Genomic DNA, 26,353 nt, shown 5'->3' with positions numbered 1-26,353 from the left:
ATATTGTTAGAAAACGAATGTTTCCAACTTATTCATTTTATTACGAAAAGTTTTCTATTAAGTCACTTAAACACAGAGAAACCTGTTTTCAGTCTAGCTCTAGTATACATTAGATTATAACCTAGACTTATTTATGATGGAATAGATAGAACAGAACCAAACTATATTCGGTAAATAAAACACTCAACATCATAATGAAACTAGACAGACAATACAACGGAGTCTGTTTATTTGTTTGTCCCAAATCTTTAGTCTGTAGGTCATATCAATAAACGTTGGTTATAGTTCAAGTTTAGCCGTGCCTATCTCGCCGATGGTATAAACCTTTACGTTATTTATTACTATAAGCTTCTCAATCATTTTATAACTGTACATATAAATTGATTGATCTTTGGACATGAATGGGCTGACAGGTTAAAGGGAAATGGACGTAGTAGTCGTAAATTGCCTTTCTTAGATTAAGTTTGAACGTATTATGGTATCATAACGAAATTTACTATTTTACATACATTCAGAGTATTCTAGATAGTGACCCGAAATTTATATTTTATTAAGGCCAAATATCGACATAATTGACAAAGTTACAATTGTTCATCTAATATCAATACTGATGATCAGTTTTCGGAATTGACCATTCAAGTTTATATTGCTGTTAAGATAAGCGAATTTAATTTATGAGGACCATTTCCAACCATAGCGTTATAGCAGTACTTAATAGATTATAATCAAATAGTCAGAAATAAATTCTCCAAGCTACTCGATAATTCTAGTAAGTTTGTTAACTATGATTATGCACTAATTACTGCTAATGAAATTAACTTATCTTCAACAAAATTGTCGTTTTCCGCACGCCATAACGAACCTCGGAGATAATTGAAATAATGGCATAATTACGTCACATTAGGCTTGATTGCGAATTCTGGGAACGCCGCATTATCGCTCATTATAAAATACAAGACGTGGTCTGAAAATTCTCTTTTTCACCGTAGTATTTAGGTTTTTCATGAGTTTTTTTTTACCTACAAACATAAAAACACGACTTTTTCTCGTAGGCTCTCCCTACGAGAAAAAGTACACCAGATAGATGAATTGTCTTCTATCTTTTACTTAGAAGTTAAAAAAAGATATACCTACGACTGCAAAACAATATTTCAGATAGGATTTAAAGTTTGTGAAATGACAGTCTAAAACAAAATATAAGAAATTTTAAATGAAAGTCTCATCAAGTAACAAATAAATCCTTATCAATGCCAGTATCATAATCATTTCCAATTATAAATTACATTAACATGACAAAAAGAGCTCTTGATCTCAAGTGCGATTTTGATACCGTTAGAACGGCACTTGCAAACATATATTGATCTAACATTATTTATAAAGCACTTGATTCAAGTACCAAGAATAACAATCTTAAAAAGTCGTAGTATATTCTTTATTTTTCGTTAGTTTTTCGTTGGAATTTCAACTTTGTGCCTTTCATAGTAGAGTAAGTTTTAGTTTGGAAGTAATGTGTATTAGAAAAAACTTGATTGATCATGTAATTGTAATAAGCCTTTTTTTCTGTAAATGATGACTGAGGTCAAACACTACACTTCAAAAATGAAATTGCGGCAAAAACTGATCGATTTACAAGTTCATGATTCATTGATCTTTCCTTATAGATTCGTAAAAAACTAACAGGAATGTTTACCGCAGTTGACCTCTCATTTGGCGAAGAGGTCAAAGACTTAGTTTATCATCATAGTTTTAAAATGTCTCTTTATCGGCGCGTTTCTTTTGTATCTTATGTACTAGAGATTTACTTCTGCTGCAACTAGGTGCAGCGCAGACAACAGACTATCCGTGACGCACTTTTTAGTTTGTGAAAATAGAACCTATGCAATTATATGCAGTAACAAACACAACGCGGAAAAAGTAGTTAAGGATATACATAACTACAGTTTAGAACTTTTACCAGTAAGCGGCACAATAATCTGACCTCCTGTTGCAATAGTAATGGTGTACTGTGGGTGTCTAACATGCTTCTACCTTCAGAGAAATGTGATGCCTTTAATAAACTAGCCGCGATGGCAATAAACTGGGTGCCTGTGACCTGTGGAGAAATTACAAGATTCGAGAGTAAAATACACCCTTGGAGTAATATAAGTAGACCTGGTTTTGATATAAATAGCTATAGGTACTTTACTGTTCTATCATTCAAGCGTCAAGCGTAGGTGTATAATACCAGCCCAACTTGCTCTATTTTAGTGGAAGAGTAAATTTGAAGGTCGGGAAGTACACGTAGCATTTTTTCTAGGGAATATGCGAAAAATATTCGCTTATTAGCAATTTCTAATATTAGCCTAAATGTCTTAATCTTCATATGTTTCAAAAACTGTTTAGTTCCTTTTCAATGTCTTGTCCAGTCGTTTCTTCGGTAATTTAATATTCCTATCTTTGACGGTTGTTGAATTTCCTGCGAAATAGATAGCTCACGGAATGTTTATAGACTAGGGAACAAAGATCTAAGACCACCCCAAAACCTATTCGATTTGTATCATAAGGCATGGTATCAAACCCTTATCCAGTGCAAGAAAACAACGTACTACCACATCAAATGCATGAACTCCTTAATCTCAACAAAAGCCATCGTAAAAGCTCAGACTAAACAAGTCAATATCCATTCTCTCAATCACGTTATTGGCGCCAGTGCTCACCGGCGGCTGACAGTGTTTGATCGTAAACGTCACACATGTGATGTGATTATGATCCGCTTAATAGCAGCTATAGTTCTTTATACAGTTTTGGTGCAAATGGCACTATATACTATACGTACGCTACGCACAAAACGCAATGATTAACTGGAACTATACAACTGTACTTAGAACTGTGTCAAAATTACGACTAGTGATATAAGCATCATAGTCTTTATCCGATCCTTTTAGTAAAAACTGTAATTATCGCAATAAGAGCTATTATTATGAAGACCAAAGAAGATACTCTTAGTGTTTTTTACATTGATTATACAATTTGAAGCACATGTCTCCTACATTTTATATGCTGGCCTGGAATTAGTTTTGATGATCTACAGTAGTAGTATACAAATGTTGATTTTTCCAATGTTGAAGTCCAATGCTCAAATACCCATTAATTTTCAACAGTGACTCACACAAGATTGAAGTGGTTACTCTTTCAAAGCTATTACAGTTAAAAAGCGATAACAATCATAGTTTTTCCTCAACATACATCACCCCCCTTCCGTCTTATTCACACCAGACTTGATAGGTTCAATATCAGGTGTCATACGTTTATTATGAAACGAGACTCACTGACTCACGCTCGAGTTATCGATGGTACGTGAGAATATGACATTGAGAGCCGTGTTGAAATGTGATATATGCCGTGTTTTAACAGAAGATACTAATATAGGAGCATTTAACAGCTGTTGTATTGCTTCTATGAAGATGTGTTTGAAAATAATTAATCGAACCTCCAATTAAATAAAAGTAGTAGTTCTAAACTTACAGTCAAATCATACCTAACTGAATCCTAGCTCTACTCATTAAAAGTTTCGCTCACTGTATATATAGTTAAAGAACAGTGTTAAGCTAAATTTTGTCATCCAGAGGGCATCAATTTATCAATAGATGCATGCAATGGGCGTACTCTTGGTGATCACCGAAAATGTTTTTCTTTAATTTGAGCTATTCAGAAAGTTGGCTTGCAAATAAAGTTACTCTATGTCAAGAGATAATTGTAGGTTTTTAATTCGACAAACATTTATTTGCAAGCCAATTAGCCGTATAACTAACAATGTAGTATTTATCTATAATTGTTAATTTAAACAACAATTTTAATCAATGTTTATTCATCCGGTGTCGCGGCTTGACCTGCGAGTCAGGTACAATACTAATTGAAATTATGGGTTCCTTAACAAAAGCTCGCTATCCGTACATATTATCTAACAGTAAAGACGAGATAAGATGTAGAGGTTTTAAAACGTATGTCTTGCTAGAGGCACTTGACCTTAGGGCTCGAGATGTGGAGAATATCGTTGGCTTCGCTTTATTAAGATTGTTTTAGAGGCCACTGAAATATTGTGTTTGAGATTTGTGTTCTTCGGTTTTGTTCTGAAGTATGTTGTTTTGCAGATTTAATTGATGGTGCAATATTAAGTGATGATTGTAATCTGATTGAAGTCTAAATTAATAGTATTCTGTAGTACTCACTGATCTCTGTTATGAGATGGATCTCATAACTTTGTGGCAGAAGAAATTATTTTTTTTTGTATTGCATAACGGAGTTGACTGAAATAGGTTAACACACTAGTTTTGATGTATAGCCTTTGAGGACGACCCTTAGTGATCAAAACTTAAGTAACAGTTTACAATCTTTGTAAAGATTCAAGCAATAAACTATGGCAAGAATTTCGTTCAAATCTCTTGCACTTTAACGATATGACAATCATATTATCGTTTATTTAATAGAACTTTTATTGAGGGCTATCAATTTGACACACTTTCTGAAGACTCCCTAACTGTTTGCTCGACTTAAAAAACATGCAAAAAAAAACACGGAAGAGCCGCGATAATCGTTTAACCCCGTCCTATTAGCGTGTCGTTATCAATTATTGAGGTCGGCTGTACCGTCGTGTGGCCAGAGGTCGCCTGTGTAGGTACTGCATACTCGTCATCTTTGAGGCTGACTCATGCGAGCGACTTGAGATGTCGTGCTTAGTGTAGCGTGTGGGGCAAGGGATGAACTTTGTAATTACGACATGAGTTTTATTCAACGAAAATATTGGTTAATGAAGAAACGATTAATAAATGGCATAAATCCAATCTTTTTAAGCGCTTTTTCTGTACTTTTGAGCTAAGAAAGTATTCTTCTGGTTACCACGGGTTAGAAAAGTGAAACCTCGAGGTCACCACTGTATGATATATGTAACTGGTGTCAACCTAAGATAATTTATTGCAATTTTACAACGTATAATGTAGCGTAACTTAACGTATCCTACGTTGAACATAGAACAAATAGCTGATACACATACGAAAGCTGTATTATTCTGCCTTCATCAAAACGTGCATGGTTGAATTAAATAACTTCTAAGCCCAAGCCGAAACCTCAGCAATAAAATAAGAATTCCACTGATATTTTATGCCTTCACAACTCTTGGTTCGTGACTTCTCATAGCTTAAACTGGAAACAGCGCAACAATAAGAAAGTGTATGCAGATTGTCATAACTGCATAGTTCGTGTGCTTTTGTACGTGAACTTTCTCTATTTTTAGCTAGCACGGCGTTTTGACATGGAGGGCTTTTCTTCCTTTTATCATGTAGATTACTTCGGACGAATATGAGAGTACAAAACCTGGACTTTTGTTTACTATAAAAGTGGCAACGGCCTATGACTTCGTTGGTATCTTATCAGACTATTCAAAAAATGCGTATGACATTCCTATTACTCAAAGTTCGTTTAGACTTGTTCAATATACATCCAATCTGAGTAATAAGCCCCTATGGATAGAGATAATAATATTGCAATTTGTTGTTTTCAGAAACGCAAGATGGTCGGCGACTCAACTTCGACGCAAGTCCTCAGGGACTTGGAGATATCTTTACGAACAAATCACATAGAGTGAGTTATACCTTTATTTATTTATCAGAAATTAATATTACTGTACTTACAAAGTCAATTTAACGAGTGTAGGACGAGGGTTTACGGAAATTTAAACTCTGCCGTCTATCGGGAGGAGACCGTCCGGCAGTGGGACAGTCTTAGTTAAATAAAATGATAATAACAACTTTAGGACAAGTTGTAAAAATTATATGTCATCGTTCTATAGCACAGTTGGAAGCCAACGTTTTTGGCAATAACTTCTTCAAACATATTATTCAGTAATTATTTTGTTGTCTGTTTCCAGATGGGTTCGAGAGTTCCTCAACGAACAGAACCAGGGTCTGGACGTGCTGATCGACTACTTGAGCTTTCGGCTCAGCATGATGCGCCACGAGCAGAGGATCGCGCTCGCTAGGAGTCAGTCCAGTGATGGTATCAATCAAGGTAAGTTTCAGAAACTTTTAAAGAATATAGACACTTTTTATAGTGATTTTCTACTGTGCATACATTTTGATCGTCATAGTCATTAAGACGTGATGAGTTCTTTTTTATTAGGAATTGCGAATTTTGGAAGCTTTTACTTTACATAAGAAATATTTGCTGAAAAATAAAATTACTACTCAAAAAATAAACATAATCGTAATAGTTAAATTTTTCATAATGCAAACGACTAACTCTAAGAACCCTACTTGATATTGGCAACCTGTATTTTGCCTGCTGAACTCGATAGTTAGCTGTCCTGGAATAAGTGGTCTTCGCGTCTATAGATTTTGGTTTTCTTACCAAATTTTTACATCTAATCTTTCTATTCCTTCAGCAAACACAACAACGTCAGAGTGCAGCGGTCCGACGGACGGCGGGTCGACGATGAGCGCGACGTGGCGGCGGCGCGCGCGCAGCGCGGACGCGGAGTGCGAGGGCGCGGCCAGCCCGGCCGCCGCGCGCCGCCGCACGCGCCACGCCGCGCGCCTCAACATGGGCGCCAGCACCGACGACATACACGTGTGCATCATGTGCATGAGGGCCATTATGAACAATAAGGTACATTCAATAAATAAATAACACTTTTTCTTACTGTTTGACGGCCTCAGTGGCGTAGTGTTTGAGGTGGTCGCCACGCCACTACCAGTGCGAGTGGAGGTCGTGGGTTCGATTACCACGCGGGACAATTATTTGTGTGTTAATCAGCCTAGCCGGGCGGCAAAATCGAATATGTGTAGATGAACCCGCTCGGTACAGGCCCGAACAAGTGAGTCGAGTCGGTTTTGTTGTTTGATAAATATTGCCGAATCGAACATGCTGAACCGAACTTGTGTATAGCAAGCCTAAGAAACCTTGAATCCAGTCTTAGACCCAGGATTTGGTATGTCCGATGTTTGGAAGGTTTAAAGTTTGAAATTATTGGGACCTGATTCGAGTAGTTTTCAGCTTCCTACTCTCCCTAGGTCTAGTACTTGTATTAGATAATCTGAAGTCAGAATCTACCAATGAAGATCTGGAATTTAAAAGAAATTGGCCCACTTGTCTCCAATGAAAAGGACTCAATTAAACTTACGATGTAGGTCTATACTCATATGTAAGCTGCGTTTTTTTTTATTCTTAATTTGCTACGATTTTTTATGTAATTCTCAATAGTAAAAACTTTGAAGTTATTCTTTATTCTCTGAAAAACGACGAATAGTCAACTATCTTTACTCAAAAATAACAACATAAACCATTTTTTATTCCAGTACGGCTTCAACATGGTGATCCAGCACCGCGAGGCGATCAACAGCATAGCTCTATCCCTAGTCCACCACTCTCTCCGCACGAAGGCGCTGGTGCTGGAACTCTTAGCTGCCATCTGCCTCGTGAAGGGCGGCCATCAGATCATACTGTCGGCCTTCGACAACTTTAAAGAGGTGGTCGGAGAACCGCGGAGATTCCACACGCTTATGGAGTACTTTATGAACTATGATAACTTCCATATTGAGTTTATGGTGAGTACTTGATAATAATTAATCTTTACTAATTGTGAGGTTTAAAATGTTTAATAAAATGCAAATTGAATTGGCTGCTACTGAATCACAGAGGCAAAAGGCAAAAAGAGGAAATATGTATTTGAATAAAATATATTATTCTATTTTACACCTTCATATGGTCGAAAATAATTTGTTGTATCATGAACCTTACTTCAATAGTTTTACGCTCACATATGGAATAAAATAGTGTCAATGTGAGCTCTATTTATAATGAACCGACATTCCAATAAAATTCAAACTGCAGTAGATTTCTAACTCATTCTGACACTGCTACAACAACCAAATAAAACGCCTAAGTTTCATAATTCATTTATCTTTTGTTTTCGTTCTCCAGGTGGCGTGCATGCAGTTCGTGAACATAATCGTGCACTCGGTAGAAGACATGAACTTCCGCGTGCACTTACAGTACGAGTTCACGGCGCTCAAACTGGACGACTACCTCGAACGATTGAGACTCTGCGAGAGTGATGACTTACAGGTAAATACACACTCAAAACTATGTTACACTGTACTTCTCTATTAAGAAAAACACGCAAAAAGTATTTTGTACGTATGGTCGTTAGTACGTATACCTGCGTGTACGTATACGTACGTTTGGTGACAAAATGTCCTAAGTGTTGTATTTTCTAATATAGAATCAATATAAGTAGGAAAGGAACTATACACTACAGAGCAATTGCTAAACGATTATAAAAAATATTTACGATTTTTGAAAAAAAAAAGAAGCAATATAATTATCTAAAAAGATACGGGTACTTGTAGGTATGTATGTATAAATAAATTCGATAACAATGTGTGTATGTGTTTCAGGTGCAAATCTCAGCGTATTTAGACAATGTGTTCGACGTGGCCGCGCTGATGGAGGACTCGGAGACCAAGACCGCCGCGCTCGAGAAGGTCAACGAACTCGAGGATGAGTTGGGACATGTTAGTACATAATTTTTTAACAAAAAAGTCTTAAAAAAATAACATATATGCCTTTTAGATATTAATTATCCTCATTTAGGAAAACACTATGTTTTTATGCTGAACAGGGTAACATAAAAGCTTTTAATAAAGTATTGACGTCAAAATTCTTCTTTTGGGAGATGATCACCTACTACGCTGAAGTACGTTGGAAATAAAAACTTCTTAGTTATGCAAAGTCCCCAACCCGCAATTGGCCAGCGTGGTGGACTCAAGGCCTCTCTCTCATTACGGAAGGAGACCTTTGCCCAGCAGTGGGACAGTAACGGGTTTTTCTTCTTCTTCTATAACAGTCCCAGTTATTATAGACGTAATGTTTATTCTGCAGGCTCACGAGCGCATGGCGGCACTGGAACGCGAGGCAATTGCCAAGCTCGCTACGTTGGAGTCAGAACTGGCGCAAGTGCGGCAGGAACGTGACCAGCTAGCCGAGGCGAGGAGACAGGTTGTTGAAGAGGTAAGCTCTAAATAAAAGGTAATATTTGCGCAGATCTCAGTTGCAACAAAAATATCAACACGTGTTTTTAAATGGGTCTTATGAAAGTTACCTACTTTCATAAGACCCAAGGCTAAAGAAAAATCAATAAGAAAAATGTTTTAAAAATATATCCGTTCCCATAATAGGTAAATTGCTGAATAAATGCGCTTAATGAAATTAAGAATGCAAATGTAGAACTTAAAATCTTAAGTCATGGAAGATTGATTGAAGATGGAGTTTAATATTGTTTGTTCCTTGTCAGGTGTCGACACTACGGCGAGCGCAGCAGGACTCTCGCAATCGGCAGTCGATGCTGGAGTCCAAGGTTCAGGAGCTCGAGTCACTCACCAAGTCACTGCCTAGAGGGGCTTCCAGTAAGTTTACACACCGTCTCACACAACAAAAATCTAAAACACATTCTTTTTGACCCCAAATAAATAAAACTAACTACAATTTTGTGCATGGAGTATGATCTGTTTGCATCAGAAATTAAACAGCAAGCTAACTGACAAATTTGTTTTTTTTCCAGTGGGCGCTATCTCCTCACACCTCTGCAACGGCGGCACTCCAAACGGGCACGCGACGCTACCTAACGGAGACACGCCCACATACAAATCCCCGCCTCCCCCGCCACCAGCTCCGGTGGCACCTCCCCCTCCGCCCGCACCAGTCGCCCCGCCCCCTCCGGCTCCTTGCCCTCCCCCTCCACCGCCGCCACCAACGTTGGTACCAGCCCCACCTCCCCCCGCGCCGCCAGCACCTGGTCTCATGGCCCCGCCACACCACACAGACGCGATGACCATCAAACGGAAGGTCGATACCAAGTATAAGCTGCCCACTTTGAATTGGATCGCGTTGAAGCCTAATCAGGTATGTAAGAAAACTATAGCAAAAAATCCTCCTCAAGATAGCGCTGATTGTTAAAAATGGTTAAAATCTTGGACAAGAATGATTTAGCTCTTTGTAGTTTCGTAACTAGTTAGTCTGAACTAAATACTATCAATCTAATTCAGTCGTTGAATTCTACCGCCCAAATGCTAAACATGAGCGTAATATTCTCTGTACGAAAGTCTGCCTTTTAGCTTACAATTCAAACAGTATAACTTGAGCGCGTGTCTTGACCAGTTTGAAAGGGTCTGAAGAAAAGTTAACTCCATTAGACATAGCTGGTAATAAATAATGTTATTTGTCCAGGTCCGAGGCACAATCTTCAACGAACTGGACGAGGAGCGTCCGCGGCGCAGGATCAACTTCACGGAGTTCGAGGAGAAGTTCCGCATCGGCGGCGCGTGCGGCGGCGCGGCGCTGGACACGGACAGCGACACGCTGGCCTCCTTCCCCAGCAAGCGCTTCCGCAAGCCCGACACTGTGTCGCTGCTGGAACACACACGACTCAGGAACATCGGTATGTGCGCTTTATACTTAGAGATACGCCTTTACATACGACTTCAACGTAAAAAAGATATCTAGCAAAATTAACACAAAATCAAAACTGACTAACCTTGTTAATGAGTCACGAACTGGCTACGTAGAGTGATCGCATGCTGCACATTTCATCCTTTTTTACCCAGCTACATGACAAAAAGAGAAATAATATGTTTCAAGTTTTATTCCTTTATATACAATACGTGCACGTGTACGCATACGCACGTAGCTACACGCTTGCAAAATGCGGTCGTTTACATTATGCGTTTTTTATAAGGTATACATAAATTAACCAAGATTGTTTTATTTACAGCAATATCAAGAAGAAAACTCGACACGCCCGTCGAAAAAGTAATCCAAGCAGTCAACAACTTGGACCTCAAACAACTACCGCTAGAAAGCGTCGAGATCCTTCAACGAATGGTCCCCACGGAAGCCGAACAAAAGGCCTACAAGGAATATGTAGCAGAGAAGAAAAACATCAATCAATTGACGGAAGAAGACAAATTCTTGATGCAACTAACCAAAGTGGAAAGAATTTCAGCAAAATTATCTATCATGAGTTATATGGGGAACTTCTTCGACAATATACATCTGATCACTCCTCAAATCCACGCGATAATTTCTGGTTCTTCTTCAGTCAAATCTTCTACGAAGTTGAGGAATGTTCTGGAAATAATTCTCGCGTTCGGTAACTACTTGAACAGTAGTAAGCGGGGCCCGGCTTACGGGTTCAAGTTGCAGAGTTTGGACACGCTGATGGATACGAAGTCGACGGATAAGAGGATATCGTTGTTGCATTACATCGTGGGAACGATTAGACAGAACTTCCCTGAATTGATGAACTTTGATACAGAGCTCTTGTATATAGATAAGGCTGCTCAAGGTAAGTGATGTTTTATTTTTAGGGCTTGAAACTTTATATTTAGGGTGTTTACAAAACATCAATAAATACGTGTTTAAGTGTTTTTATTTCCTAAAAGGTAAAGAAGTTGTTATCGTTAACAAGTTCGGTCGCCGTGTGGCATTATGCTGCAGAGCATGCATGTTGCATTTTAAGGTTAAATATCTCAGTCATTTTTGTAGATAGCAAAAAATTAGAAACAGTGGTTTGTTTCCAAGTTTGTGGTCGCAAGCTATCTTAAGTTTTAGGAATTCCAATGTAAAATGCGTGTTTTCCCTAATTCCCGTGCCCTTTTATATAATAAAAACGTTGTTGTGAATCGTTGGTTTATTGTCTGTGTGCAGTGTCGCTGGAGAACGTGGCGGGCGACGTGTGCGAGCTGGAGCGCGGCATGGAGGCCGTGCGGCGCGAGGCGGAGGCGCGCGACAGTCGCCACGCGCCGCACGTGCTGCGCGACTTCCTGGCCAACGCCGCCGACAAGCTGCGCCGCCTGCGCGCCGAGACCAAGCACGCGCAGGTACCACACGACATAGCCGTCTTTGTCGATTATGAATAGAGATTTATTGCGATTGAATTGGTTGCCACTAATTTTATGAGTCTGAATACCCGATCGTATCATTACCCAGGTAACTGAGTTGTGGAGGTCCGGTTGACAGTAACTCCATAAGCCGACACAATAGTTGGAAGAAAGGCTCGGCTAATGTAAACTTGATACCAGATATCATTGTTTATGAGTAAACTTACAGCAAATGTAACGGTAAAACCAATTGTTGTTTAGTAAATAAACATCATCTAACATGTGTGTGGCGCAGGACTCGTTCGCGTCGTGCGTGGAGTACTTCGGCGAGGCGCCGCGCGGCTGTGACGCTAACGCTTTCTTCTCGCTGCTCGTACGGTTCACGAGGGCGTTCAAGGTTTGTACCTCTACTATAAATAACATTTGACACGAATAAAAAATATTACCAATATCATGTTTTTAATGCATTTAAAACGTATTATTACACATTTCAAACGCCTACTATTTTACTATTAGAAAAATTCCTATAATTTTGTCTGTGAACTGAACTATAACATATATCTGTCTGTAACTAAACTTTATATAGGACAGATGCGCACTAGGTTCATAAAATATAGTATGCGCCATTTCTAAGTAATCGTAAGAATAATTAGTATAAGTAAGTATTAGTAGTATTAGTAATTTAGAATTGAAATGCACAAACACATCCGACAAATTCATAAATTTAAATGGCACTTGCAATATAAGACGCACGCAGTACTTTCTAGTTTTAACAACTAGTAACCTTTAAACCTTTGTACGTCTGTTTCCAGCAAGCGGACGCAGAGAACGAGCAACGTCGTAGATTGGAGCAGGCGGCGCAGCACGACCACGTCGACCCCAACAAAGTGAAGCTGGTGCAGAAGAAACAACAGGTACGCGATAACACACCCTATGGCTGTACACATAATGAACATAGTGGCGTACACGATGTATAGGCATGTGTTGTTTAGTTATATGACTTAATTGTTAAAATAATATAGGATTCGATCTTTTGTTATCTTATATTGCTGAGGATGTAAAGGATTCTGATGTTTTGGATTAATGAAAGGTTTTGACTAAAACTCTCAAAGTTTGATTTTAAGAAACTTTCTTCATGCAGAAAATTTCCCCATGCAAAATAAAATTACAGTAAAAAAATGTTATTCATTTAGTTTGTCCATTGAATAAAATATATTGACGTATATAATTCGTAGTTCCCTAGTCATATTACTAAACAACACACAAAAGTTCTCGATGTTGCATAAGTTAGTTTCGCTTCGGCTCAGCATAACGCTTCGGTGTATGGACATTGTAGTATTACGTTGATCATGTTGATATTAATGCATTCTCTATAGTGGCTCTACTGGCTCTACTGGCTACAGTGGCCCCAAACTGTACTGTTTCTACATTAATGTACTCATTTTCACACTAATTACAATGTACAATTAGTTTTTTTGATATTTTCTTAGTCACCTTTAAGTTTGATTAACATGTTTTGAAGTGCCGTTGATTAACATTGAATAACTTTGTAGACGTAGCCACTGTATTTGAGTTTGAATTGTGTGGCTGCTTGAAGTTCACTTGCCTTGGTGGAAGGATGTTAAAATACGAAAGTATGAACCTTTGGCAATTTGAGAGAAGATATTAAGTAAGCCGGTTTTCCAGTGCCGGCTATAGTTTGAAATTATTGTTTGTGCAAAAAAATATATAACCCATTACTATCCCATTGCTCGGCAAGGGTAATGAGGGATGGGTAAGGCCTTGAGTCCACCACGCTGGGCAAGTGCGGAGGGACTTGTTTATTCTATAAATCAAAGGAACGCGCTCGGTAAAACAGCTCGTTCTGTATTCATTGGCTAACATTGATGAAGATGTAGCCATTTTTGTATTTGATACACATTTAAGAAAATAAATTGTATTTCTTTTGGGCAAACATCACGTAAAGTGTATTTATTCCTACATAATAGTAAAGTAATTTTTAAGCATTCGTCTATCTAACGATATCTATACTAAATAACCAACTTTACTTAATTTTAATGTATTCTCAATACATTAAAATTAAGTACTTTAAAGTATACCTTAAAGGTGATTAAGAGAATATATGAATGTATTTGTTATTATTTCACAAACAATGTGAAGAGTTGAGTGAAGTTTGTTGTTAAGGTGACAGGTAGTACATTGAACATATTGACACGTAACATAACGGTGATGGTATATTTATTTGTTTATTAGATGTGGTAACACTGAGGAAGTAAAGTGTGTCTTATTGGTAGATTTTTTGAAGTAATTTTGATATTGTGGTGGGTCTCAGGTTAGTGCAAACTGCTAAAATATTTTCCCATTTGTATTCTTTGATTGTTACTGCTGAAATGTTATTCCATGAATATTTTTTTATTCTTACCTTTTACGCTACTTGTGTAGAAAAGAGCATATTGTTGTATGATATCAGACTTATGCGTATTCTCTACTTTCTGCTTATAGAGCAGCAACAACAGTTTTTCAATATGAATGGAAACTTATTTTAGCAGATTACTACCTTACCTGACTTGGTTGAAACCTATATTATGAGATCGAATGAACAAAGATCTTAAATCTCTATTTTTTATACAGGCAACACTCAGTGTTACTACATCTGCCCCATCAAATCGTAGTAGGTGATGGTAACACATAAACTTTCTCACAGAGGTTTAACTACGCGGCCGTCAGCGCAGGCCTATTGCAGCAACACTTGTCTCAATTGAGGCACAGTCTAGAGCCCGTGTAGGCTCGCGGCCCGAAGGCCTAACATAGGAGTAAGTGGTTCACACTCGGCAGAACAATGTGTGCGTGTGTACTAACCACGGTTGGGGTGATACTTGGTGTGTAATTACATAGATGGCGTTGTGTTTTGAGAGGGTGGTTGTGTTAAGGGGTGATTTTTGATAGTAAGAGTAGTTTTCACTATAGATTTTTTGAAGTGTTGGTAGAATACAGTAAACAAATTAATAGTTTAGAATAAGAAAATAAATATTAAGAGTTTGTTATTTTGGTCAAAACACAGTTTTATTCAGTGACTTTTTAGTAACAATAAGATGAATAATTTAGTTAAAACATTTTTACATTTAACTGAGGTAATTAGGGTAGTGGAGTCAAAAGTTAAAATACTTACCCCCGTTTATACGAGTATATACTTAGCGTTTATACGAGTTTAAACGCTATTGAATAGATGGGGATTAATAAAATAGGATAGTAAGCCTCTAGAAACATTACACACCAATAGAAACGAGTGACTAATAGCGGGGCGGGTACAGAGCGCATGTTGTCAGCGAACCGAGGGATGTTCGTAGCTGGTCGATAACCCCACACGCCTAGCATGCGGTCCGACACGATGGAATCATTGTAACCCTATGTAGGTCACACCTGACTGCGAATGACGGGAAACAGACAGAAAAAATATCACAATAAGTCAAATACTATACGAGTACAGCTAAGAAAGGTGCAGATGCAAGATTTTAAAAGACTTTTTTCTGTCTGGTTTGCGTCTTAGAGGCATACTTTATCAGCGTCATCCAATTCTTAGTCTTTGAGTTAATTAATTAAATGGATACGATCCAAATGCCGAAAATTATGTTCTGCAGGTATGAATTGATTGCATACATCCTAGTCGGTTTATCAATAAGTAATTACACCATATGAAGTAAGACTTACACTCTAGAAATAGTGTTAATTAACATAAATCAGAAAACCCCAATGTTGCAACTAGTTAAATTTATAGAATATACATCTTAGCCTCCTCGCAGTCAGGTGAAAGTAATAAAAGACGGGATGAGTAGTTAGTAACCAGGAATCCTACAGTGTGATCCATGCACGGGTCCTTAGAACAAGTGTGGTACATTTCAATCAGAATCGTTAGGGCACATTGTCCTAATATGTCCTAAACCCTAGCACTCACGGTAACAGGAGAATTGCATGACATACACACGGAGGGAGTAAATAACATGAAGTAGAGAAATAGTCATCTAACTTTTTTAAAAGATGGCACTTTTGTATGAGACGTGTACGTACACGTGCAACTCGTGTGCATTGTACGTGTTTTCCACTGCTTTTAAGAGCTAGTTTACCCTTTAACTCGAGTGCCATGTCGTGATCATCCATTTTCACTTGGACAAAATCTACTCAACGGTCAAATATTTTTCAAAGTTTTCAGGTCGCACAGGTTTTGTGAAAATAAAACTACTTGTTCGTTCATTTGATGTAAAAGATGACTATTTCTTTGAAAGTGGCTCAAGATTATTTTCTAAGGTCAACTCGGTATCAGGAAACAAATCACTGCTTTCACTCACTTACACGCAAATTTCACTAAACATACACAAAGCACACGACGACCACAGTCGTCGGAATCACATGAATATTACAAGATTATTATGTAAACACACATAATTTATTTATTTAAGTGTACTAAACTGTAATAATACACACAATAATTAAACAGAATATAGTCAATTTTAATCTTTAGTCGAATTAAGTTTCTTAGATAGTAAAAAATAAATAAGTATTTAGGTAAAAAGTTGCCATCTATTAATAACGAATCCCAATAATTTGCAAGAAAAAAAGGTGATTGAAATTTTGTAGCTGGCAACTTTAACATTATGAATGAAGACTTGTATATTCAAAAATACTGAGTGTAAATATTTTCTTGTTACGCTGCACTTGCATGGAACCTAACAGGGAATGTTTTTATTATTATTTTAATTATATATTTATATCATGCTACTGTATGTAGTGTTGTTATTTTGTGCAATGGAATGTCATTGTCGCTTGGAATTTGTGTTTTATGTTTATTTGTTTAAGGACTTTTGTTTGATATATTTGAAGCTTCAGTTTATAGTAGGGTTCAGAGAAGTATTGTGATTGATACAGTGGTTTGAGACTCTTTAATAGAAATCTTATAAATTGTTTAACCTTTCTCCTTTGGCCAGCGAATGTTAAAAAAACAGTTGCTTACAATCTTTGCCGTATGATTCTCAGACCACTGTATCCGTCTAGTTCACGGTTAGCACATCAATTGTATTTACAGCCACTAATTAAAAAAAATATCCATGTAGATCTCGGATTTCTTTCATCAAAAACTTATATCACATCTTACAGATTAAATAGCTCATTCGTAGACTACTACCCAGTATACTAGGCTCACGATACTCTTCACTTTATAAATAACAATATACTAACTTATGCTCTACTTATAGGAGGCTGTAATCAACGAACTAAAAACGAAGTCGCAGGCCGTCGGCGAAAAGAAACTGCTTCACCAAGACGAGGTGTACAATGGTGCATTGGAGGATATCTTGCACGGGCTCAGGAGCGAGCCCTACCGCCGCGCTGACGCCGTGCGCCGCTCCCACCGCCGCCGCATCAACTCGCACCGACTCTCCAAGGGACTCGAGGAGCTGGACGTATGATACGAGCTCGACTCCAGTCTCGCACTGGACTCGCACGTACTCAACGCCGTCAAAACTATCAACGCACGCTGCAACAACGACCAAAACTCCAAAAAGAAAAAACGCAAGGATCTCGAGATGGTACCCAAAAATAAGTCCATCGCTATCTACAATATTGAGGATAATGTGGCAGACTTCAGAGAGAGTCCCGTTCTGGAGGGTAGTTGTAGGAAGAAGTCGACGTACCGCGTGGCGCCCTCCGAGTGCGAGGTGGAGGAGCGCTGCGAGCTCATCAAGTCTACTTACGATGTTATATCGAAGTACACGCGAGCTATGTTCGACAAACAAAACGAAACCGTCGTATGAACGATGTGCCTATGTATTGCGTATATTGCACTCATATAATGTTACTCGGTGTTATTGGCTTAGCGTGTTATTGGCCTAAAAGGTGTGTAAAGTTATAAAACGTCCGGAAACCGATATTTTAAATTAAAAAAGCCGTTAGGTAAAGTTGCCAGGTGCAAGAAAGTGTTGCCATTGATGAATGTTTTCCTAAAAAGTTGGGTGCAATGTATGTGAAGATATAATAAGTTTGATACGCCTACGATTCAGTCCATTCCACGCGCGACAGCGATAACCAGTATTTTGCTACGATACCATTTACACGTGTTTTTTATTTTCTATACGAAAGCTTAGCTTTTAGTATTGTTTACATGCCCATAGCGAAACTTGGATTACTAACCATGAAAAAATACGAATAAATTAAGAGCCGACACGTCTCTCTTGATCGAATCTCATGCACAAATTGAAAAGCTGGTTATAAGTAACGAAAACCCTCTACTAAAACCCAGTTAGACAATAGTTTTCGATGCTATGGGCACTTAGTCCCGCTAGAACAAAAAATGGCCTTTTAAAATAGACGCACAGGTTTTCTACGCGATTTTTCGAGTTAAAAATAAAATAATATAAATAGGTATTAATAACAGTGTCCTTATATATGTACACGTATACAATATTACGAACCAATAAACGATTTTTAGTAATATTTGATATTATTGTATGAAACATACGCATTTATGGTATAGCATTTTTATGTACTTTGTGATAGTTCAAATTTATTACAACACTGACTCCACATCTACATGCAGCCTTAGATATTGTTAGGTAACGAGTAGAATTCTTATAATTCATAGGTATACAGTTAATTTGAAATAAAATTATATTTAAATGTGCATGTTTATTGCTAAATAAATTGTATTTAATTTTATATGTTAATTATTTGATTGTATTAGCTCTCTCGCTTGTGTAGGTGTGGCGTCAGTACATACGACTAGTATTCTATATATCGAGTGTACACTTTGTGAAACAGTTCAGTATCCCTCTATGTATTGTATTGTATCTTAATCAGTGCGAACATGACACTTGTAGCTTTTAATAATTTATATAATTCTATTCCAATTAGGTTAAGTTTTGTACACAATAAAACGTCATTCGATCTGCTAATAATTTGATTATTTTATAATATTGTAAATATTCGTTTTTAATGTTTTATTTTTTGCCTGTGAAAGTTCCAATTTCAGAATGATATACGCATAAAAATAGTGTAAATATTGTATTTTTTATATTATTATGTATTTACTCAAGCTACTTGGGAATTTAAGCGAGCAATATAATTTTTAGGGTATATATTTGATATGATCCCTGAAATCGGTACTTTTACATATAAGTTTATTAATTTAATTGATCCAGTGTATTGATTAATATATTGATGCTTGAGCACATAGTTCGTGTGTTTAGATAATAAAATCATACAATGCAACATAAAAAAAAAAAACATTTTAATAAAAACATCTAAATTTCAAACTAACCACGCTATTTCATGACATCAACGACCTCTATTGAAAAGATATAAAACTATTATGTATCTTAACAAAAGAATAATATTACTTTTCCTATATTATGCCTTGTATTAATAAAAAAAAATTAAACAATGGCCATTATTTCGTATGTTTTTTTTAAAGTCTCAACTAACTTGCATGTGTTGTATGATTTTACTAACTGTTCACTAAATAGAGGTGCTTATTCGCACAATAGCTTATAATTATTCATTTTCACTAAGTCATGACAAGATTATTATTGGATTTTGTTTTGGAGATGAAAAATACAGGGTTATGTTGAATAACTTGAACTTGCACAAAATAATGGGTCGGTTCGTTTTGCGCTCAACTTATAAGATAATTAAATAATGCTGAATTAATTGATTTTTTTGTCCTAAAAAAAGAGAATCATTTTCATAAAATAATATACGCACAAAATTTTATTACTTACTTATTTAATTGTCTTCTAATTAGACGATTATGTTCCACGTATTTTTTTTCGTAGTGTGCATTTAAGTTGATCGCAAAATGAATCGCGATTTGATATTGATTTGTTGTGTATTATTATTATATTGTCGATACGGTTTCTCAAGTTATACATTTTGAATATTACTACTTCCCAAATACAGATTATTGTCGAAATAAAATAATTTTGCCCGCCAGTTTTTTCACCATAGAAAACCTACTCGAAATTTCGGGATTCAAATTGATTTTGATTTGCTTTCTGGTATTACAACTTATTTGTTGGCAACCCAATATCTTGGTATTTGATGCAATTATTAATTTTACTGATTAATTATAAACCAGGTAATAATTAAATGAAAACAATATTGTTAAAATTAATTACATATCCTAATTATTTATAAAGATAAACAACTCCATAATTCATAAGTTAATTTGTAATTATTATTTTAAATATAAATAGCTCTTTATCAGACAATAATCTGTATTTAGGAATTATTTAAGTTTAGTAGAAATTTATAGAAACGTTTTTTGTGTATAGTTATTGTACGTGAGGTGATTTGTATTTGATCCCGAGGTTTTGTTAGTACCGCATGTACGCTAGCATTAGTAGTATTCGAATGCAATAAATAAAACATACATCATAACAGTGATTTTATTTCAATATATTTGTGTCAGCACCTTTATAACTAATGAGATTACTAAACCTAAAACAATAATATAAAATGGAATTTTACGAAATTCGTTGTTACTTGTCTTTAAACGCAGTAAATGAATAATATGTATAAAAAAGTTATAAGTACGTACAAAAAGATATATTTGAACACAATCTATGAGTAAAATTAATGTAAAAAAATAAAATTATGTTTCTTACAACTGTAATATCGCTGACTGCCTCCGTGGCGCAGTGGTCGCCACGCCGATACCACTGCAACGGGAGGTCGTGGGTTCGATTCCCACACGGAGCAATTATTTGTGCGATCCACAAATAATTGCTTCAGGTCTGGTTGTGCTTTGTGTCCGTTGTTTGTATGTTTGTAAAAGTCCCCGCGACACAAGAGCAATTCTTAGTGCGGGAGTTGTCTTTTTTAAAAGAAAAGAAAGAAGAAAGAAGCTTTACTGTAGACTTCTTACTTTTATAGAGGCAGAGAAAAAACTCAATTAAACATCGTAAGTTGTGATTCAATTAAAATATTAAAAAATAACAAAAGCAATAACAAAATCTTAAACCAATTATTTGTAGCTATCACTACATAATACACATCGAATTTAAAAACTAAGTACAATTTGATCATAATCTTTGGTCATAATAATAATAAACTTATTAACAAATAAGTTTGTATGTACATTGTCTTTTATTTGCCCTCTGTATAGTCCAACAACTTAGTAGAGTAAGTTGTATGCAAGTTCCCGGCTAGTTGAAGTATACATTTTATAATTGTGCATGCCAAGGCTCTCTACGAAGTTGTGGGACTAGAATACACAGCTTTGGAACTGAGCTTGTCATAGCTATCAGACTTTATACTCAATCATATTTTCATAATTTTCCTAATTTATTGTGATAAAGGCACAATGAATGGCTGCATAGCATATGCAATGCTTTGTGATTTTGTGCATGCACCAATTTTAATGCGTAAAATTTTAATAATATTAGAGTAGGCACATGATAATCTTGTAATCATATACAAACATTTAATCTACACCTGCCATAAATGTAAAATTGGAATAATAATTTCAAGCTATTGTAGTAATGACAAAGTTATTGCCAAAAAAAGCAGTAAGTGAGTACAAATGTGACACTGAATTCACTCTTAGTGACACTCAATACTTACATTCCGTGCAGTGCAATAAATTGTCTCATCCTTCTTAAATTATAATATAGTAGCAATAAAAATTATTCTGATTACAAAACTATGAATAAAAACTACACAGTTCTATTAAATTTACGATCAGCAACTTTAATAAGTGTTTCCACAATTGTACTGACTTCTGCCATTGCTCCGATGCCAGTGTCGCCGCACATGAGTTTCTTGCTGATCGGTGGTATTTCAATATGGCCCCATTGCTTCAGTGTTGCTATTTGCTGTGATGTGATGGGGTGCTCCCACATTCTCGTGTTCATTGCGGGACAGAAGATTAATGGCTTGTCCAGGTCCCAGGCCCTTGTGGTGCATGTTAGGAGGTTGTCGCATAAACCCTGGAACATGAAACAGTATAATAGAATTGCTGCTGTAGGAACTTAGTAAGTTTCCATTATATAACATAGAATTCTAGACAAAGTATATTAGATACATACAAACAAAGTATATTAGAAAGGCTTTTCTTGTACTCAATGAACTGTGAAATACACAAAGTTGGCATAAAATGTAAGCTTTCTAGAATGTCTGGTATCTTTACACTTACATGTGTCATCTTAGCCAATGTGTTAGCATCCAAAGGAGCTATAATCATCATGTCTGCCATTTTGCCAAGCTCAATGTGTAGAACAGGGTCACCTCTTTGTTGCCAAGCTTGCCACTCTAAGGCATCGTCGTACACCTTCACCTCTACCGGCAATTCCGATATCTTGAAGAAATGCTTAGCATGCTCCGTAACTAGAAGGTGGACCTACAGTAAAAAGAAGACATTTCAGCCTACAGTTCTATGAGTTTATCCTCAAAATTAGAATGTTAGAACATAAACATAACCTCGAAACAATAAGTCATTTCGTCTGCTGGTAAATCCAATAGGGATCTTATAAGAACAGGTATTTTGAGAGCAGCCACGCTTCCTGTTGCTGCAATAAGGAGCTTACAAGACCTTTTATCCATTTTGAAAAGTTCGAAAACAAAATATTTACTACAGATCTGACATATAATTTGACAATGAAAGTGGACGTAAATTTTGTACGTTCAAAAACTATGAGAATATTTATTAATTTTGTTTTTTCTTATTATGTTGAACATGTCATTGATTGATACTAATATTTATATCTAACTTATTTTCTAATAACTAAGAATCTTATAAGATATGCCATTGTTAGTTTTTACAACCTAAAATAGCGAAAATTTGTATGTTAAACTAGGACGTACGTCTAGAAATAGATAATGGAAGTTTTAACTCTTGCTCTGGCAACACTTAATTAAAACGTCATTGTTATCAAAATCAAAATATTCACAACAAAATTACGTCAGTCTGTCGATTATATTATGCGGATGGAGTAGTGTACGAAGTTGTTTTAAAAACACCTAATATTTACGTTTATGAAATTCATGTTAGTATGTCATTATTGTTAACAGTGCTTGTGTGTACAGTGAACTTTTGTGAATTGTTTACGTGTAAAATAAAAATATGTGAATGATGTGTTAAGTGTTAAATCTATTTGTTTACGATGGATGGCAAAGTGAAGTACTACGAAGGTTGTGGTCAGGAAGGGCCAATTCGTTGTATATTTTTGTGTGAATTCCACCCGACCGCCGGGCCGAAGATAACATGCCAAGTGCCAGAAAACTATATATCAAAAGATATTTTTGATACAGTCAGTCATTATATTATACCGAAAGTACAACTACAAAGATGCACGTTGACTGTGTGAGTATTGTTGTGGGTAGTTGAATATTTACTTATTTATGACATAAACATTGCTTCATTTTAGAGGTTATGTGTTAATTACTTTGGAAACTTGAAATAACTCGAGGAAAATAGGTATTTTTACTATCTTTAGGTAATACATGTTTATCAACACACCTTGTGCCGAAAGTGTTTACAATAATAAGACAGTTGGTACCAGTCACAGTGACCGACCAAATCTACATTATCTCAAGTAGGTATATTAGAAATTGTTATTTTTGTTTTAATAAACACGAACGTTCACGAAAGTTGTATCTAACGGGTATAACCTACCATAATTTTGTCTTCTTGTCGTTTTATCGCAATGTTTAAAGGCAGTAGGTAAATAAAAATAAAAATTAAATTCGATCAGAGATGGTCATTCCCATCAGTAATTTTACAGACCATAATGGTCGCATCCGCGAAGTCGCACCTACGTCTTACTTACAAAGACACGTAAATCCTAATATTATATCCTAAATATGAATAGTTAAGCATTCTATACCTAATAATTTCAGCAATAGGAAACTTGTAGAACAATGCCCAAATATTATTATTATGTATGAAAATTATTACAAACACAAACGACCTTGCTTGCTTACATGACATCGGTATCAATCACATAAATTTTAATTTAAACTTCTTATCTACCGCCGGTGTGTACCTACCTACCTATTCTGTTTTGTATGTGTTTCATAGTCCAAGGAAATAACATGACTATCGGCTGCATTTTCAAACATTATTTTGCTTAAAATAATTAAATGTAGTTAGTTAAATACTGAATTACGTAGAACTCGCTTCACTTACGCATAATTATACTGAAATATCTAACCAGTCTGCGTGAAAATTTCCATGAAAACCCTCTCATCTATTTTTCGAAAGCGGAAGAAACAGCTTACGACTGTTCACGATCCCATTTATATAATAAATGAGAATTCCCTGCGTATTCCTTCGGGAAAAGGAAAGCACAAAGAGCTCAAGAAACACCAGTATCTAATACAAATCTTGAAATATACGAGGTATAACTCGATCGATATTATTATAATAAATTGTTATCTTCGAAACCGGTAGAGTCGGTCTTTATAGCAATAATACGGCATTCAGCGACAATAGCCCAACAGCTACTCTGCCGGCAATCGAAAGGCCAAAGTTCAAACCTGTTTTATTACTCTCGCTATAAGGAGCACGCCTATTTAGTATTTGTATACATTGACTCGATATAATAGTTCCAAGGACGACACCTGACTTGGTAACAAATAAAAAACTATAAAACATAATATATGCGTAAAGAATTAACCTTTCCTTGGTAGTCGAATAATAACAGAATCGTAAAAGAATTTCTTCAAGAAAATTCTCTGTTGTTACTAGTCACTACGATAAAGTAAGTCTGATATTTCTCGATTAGTTTACTTAGGATCTAATTGAAATAGAAAGCTCGCGATAAGTACCCTTCTTACCCCTGGTTTCTGAGGTACATTTAGCGGTAGTTTATCTATTCAATAGTGTTAAAACTCGTATTAAAAATCTCTATTGAATAGATAAACTACCGCTAAATGTACCTACCTCAGAAAACGGGGGTGAGCCCTTCACGATTACAAGCTCTCGTTCTAAAATAACATCTATTGCCTGTTCACACAGTACGGTTCTTGTTTAATTTGTTGCTAAGTGTATAGTCGTTAGTGTGATAAACAGGCTACCTCTAATAGGGTTAGACATTATCTCCTCATTCGGTGGTTTGACGTCTCAATAGGCGGATAGCCAGTCAATTAACAAAGCAAACACATTACTGCTGCTATCACTACCGTTGCTGGATACATGAGCAGTATCAATCGGTTGCTTCGTTAGTGTGGTGTGTTGATTCACTTTCAATTTCATAAGAGAAGTTTATATTATTCCAAAAGTGTTGAGCAGAATTGAGACAAAAGAGCTCTACTTTTTCTTTGAAGAAAATTGGTAATTATAGCGTTGATTTAAATTTCAAGGGTTTTCTTGTCACATCCCCAGGATTCTGCTATATATTACTCAATACTCATAAATTAGGCTACCACCAATTAGTGCAACGAAAGTATAACTAAAATTGTCTTTGTCCTCTAGAACTTTGCTTGGCTCCAAGATCCTGGGCTTCCCAGTGAGGATAGACAACAAGAAGTATGCGCGCAACGCGTACTACTTCAACCTGTGCTTTGTGTGCGACGCGTGGGCCAGGACTGTGCATCTCGAGCCGCTAGTCAAGAAACTCACTGAGTATCTGGTAAGTAGTCAAACCATACACACGACTTCATATTTCATAATATTTATATCCAACCTTTGATGTCTTTCTCCAGTCATTCCTTCTCACTCTGTAGGATGTAAAAATTACATTTTTTACTTTGAGGTAAATGTAAGTGCTTTCAATTTAAATAATTATATTAGGACGTGTTGTTATTACTCTTTTGAGTATCCAAATAAGGAAAAAGTAAAAAGTAGTAGGTCGTGAGATTCGATTCATAAAATGTTATTTTGATTTTGTTTGAAGTTAATTTATTCATTGACAACGGCTTATCATAATGACGGAAAGTCTAATTATCTCTATAACGCCCTTAATAATCGTGGTACATAGTTGCCAACTATGTTCAACATTAATTGACCCCTCTCTCCACTTGACCCGGCTGTCATAAACTCTATCATAAAATTTTATTACTGAAGTCCGCTTCCTTATATTTAGAATGCTCGCAAATAGCACACCGAGTCAATAATTGTGAGTGTACTACTCACTATTTAATTTTAAATATACTGTGAATTACTGTGTCAAGGATACACTCCTGGAAGAGTTTTGAAGCATTTATGACGATTTGTAACAATGTAGATAGAACCGACAGCATCTTTTTCTACTACGCTAACTATAAATCTATCTATATAATTTTGGTAAAATCGTTTTTGTGCCATATTCCTTAAAATGTATTGTTTTAAAACCATAAAAAAATCACGAAATAATATTCAGAAATAACGAAGTTACAAATCTTATTTAACGCTAATTAAAATATCTAGTGCTAATCAGACGCACTTTTAATTTCCAAAGGCTTAAAGTTTTTCAGTTTAA

General features: G+C 36.2%; 3 protein-coding genes across 4 annotated transcripts in view; 2 read left to right on the top strand and 1 right to left on the bottom strand.

Moving 5' to 3' along the window:
* The window catches only part of Frl (formin-like protein), a 79,853-nt gene extending 59,520 nt beyond the window's left edge, over positions 1-20,333 (top strand). Inside the window, exons 3-18 of one of the 2 annotated variants that reach the window (XM_076122168.1) lie at positions 5,537-5,616; positions 5,903-6,042; positions 6,416-6,639; positions 7,329-7,577; positions 7,954-8,097; positions 8,430-8,546; positions 8,914-9,042; positions 9,326-9,437; positions 9,593-9,933; positions 10,258-10,468; positions 10,802-11,374; positions 11,737-11,909; positions 12,205-12,306; positions 12,722-12,823; positions 14,614-14,722; positions 17,156-17,292. In XM_076122168.1, coding sequence (XP_075978283.1) covers positions 5,537-5,616; positions 5,903-6,042; positions 6,416-6,639; positions 7,329-7,577; positions 7,954-8,097; positions 8,430-8,546; positions 8,914-9,042; positions 9,326-9,437; positions 9,593-9,933; positions 10,258-10,468; positions 10,802-11,374; positions 11,737-11,909; positions 12,205-12,306; positions 12,722-12,823; positions 14,614-14,694 — 2,778 coding nt within the window. In that variant the 3' untranslated portion in view covers positions 14,695-14,722; positions 17,156-17,292. Of the gene's footprint in view, positions 1-5,536; positions 5,617-5,902; positions 6,043-6,415; positions 6,640-7,328; positions 7,578-7,953; positions 8,098-8,429; positions 8,547-8,913; positions 9,043-9,325; positions 9,438-9,592; positions 9,934-10,257; positions 10,469-10,801; positions 11,375-11,736; positions 11,910-12,204; positions 12,307-12,721; positions 12,824-14,613; positions 14,723-17,155 lie in introns of both variants that reach the window. The other variant, XM_076122167.1, reaches the window with a different exon arrangement.
* Ppcdc (phosphopantothenoylcysteine decarboxylase) lies at positions 20,328-22,548 on the bottom strand. Its single transcript, XM_076122169.1, has 3 exons — positions 22,374-22,548; positions 22,090-22,293; positions 20,328-21,883 (listed from the first exon to the last, which is right to left on the bottom strand). Exons 1-3 carry the CDS (start codon positions 22,494-22,496, stop codon positions 21,611-21,613), a joined length of 600 nt encoding a protein of 199 aa, XP_075978284.1. The 5' UTR covers positions 22,497-22,548; the 3' UTR covers positions 20,328-21,610.
* Positions 22,549-22,847: 299 nt separating this feature from the next.
* The window catches only part of LOC142977906 (GATOR complex protein NPRL2-like), a 70,602-nt gene continuing 67,096 nt past the window's right edge, over positions 22,848-26,353 (top strand). Inside the window, exons 1-2 of the mRNA XM_076122035.1 lie at positions 22,848-23,256; positions 25,369-25,525. Coding sequence (XP_075978150.1) covers positions 23,057-23,256; positions 25,369-25,525 — 357 coding nt within the window. The 5' untranslated portion in view covers positions 22,848-23,056. The remainder of the gene's footprint in view (positions 23,257-25,368; positions 25,526-26,353) is intronic.

The sequence above is a fragment of the Anticarsia gemmatalis genome, chromosome 13 (genome assembly GCF_050436995.1).
Source record: "Anticarsia gemmatalis isolate Benzon Research Colony breed Stoneville strain chromosome 13, ilAntGemm2 primary, whole genome shotgun sequence".
Taxonomy (NCBI): Eukaryota; Metazoa; Arthropoda; class Insecta; order Lepidoptera; family Erebidae; genus Anticarsia; species Anticarsia gemmatalis.
Note: the sequence above shows the minus strand (reverse complement) of the source record. Positions and strands in the feature narration are given on the sequence as shown.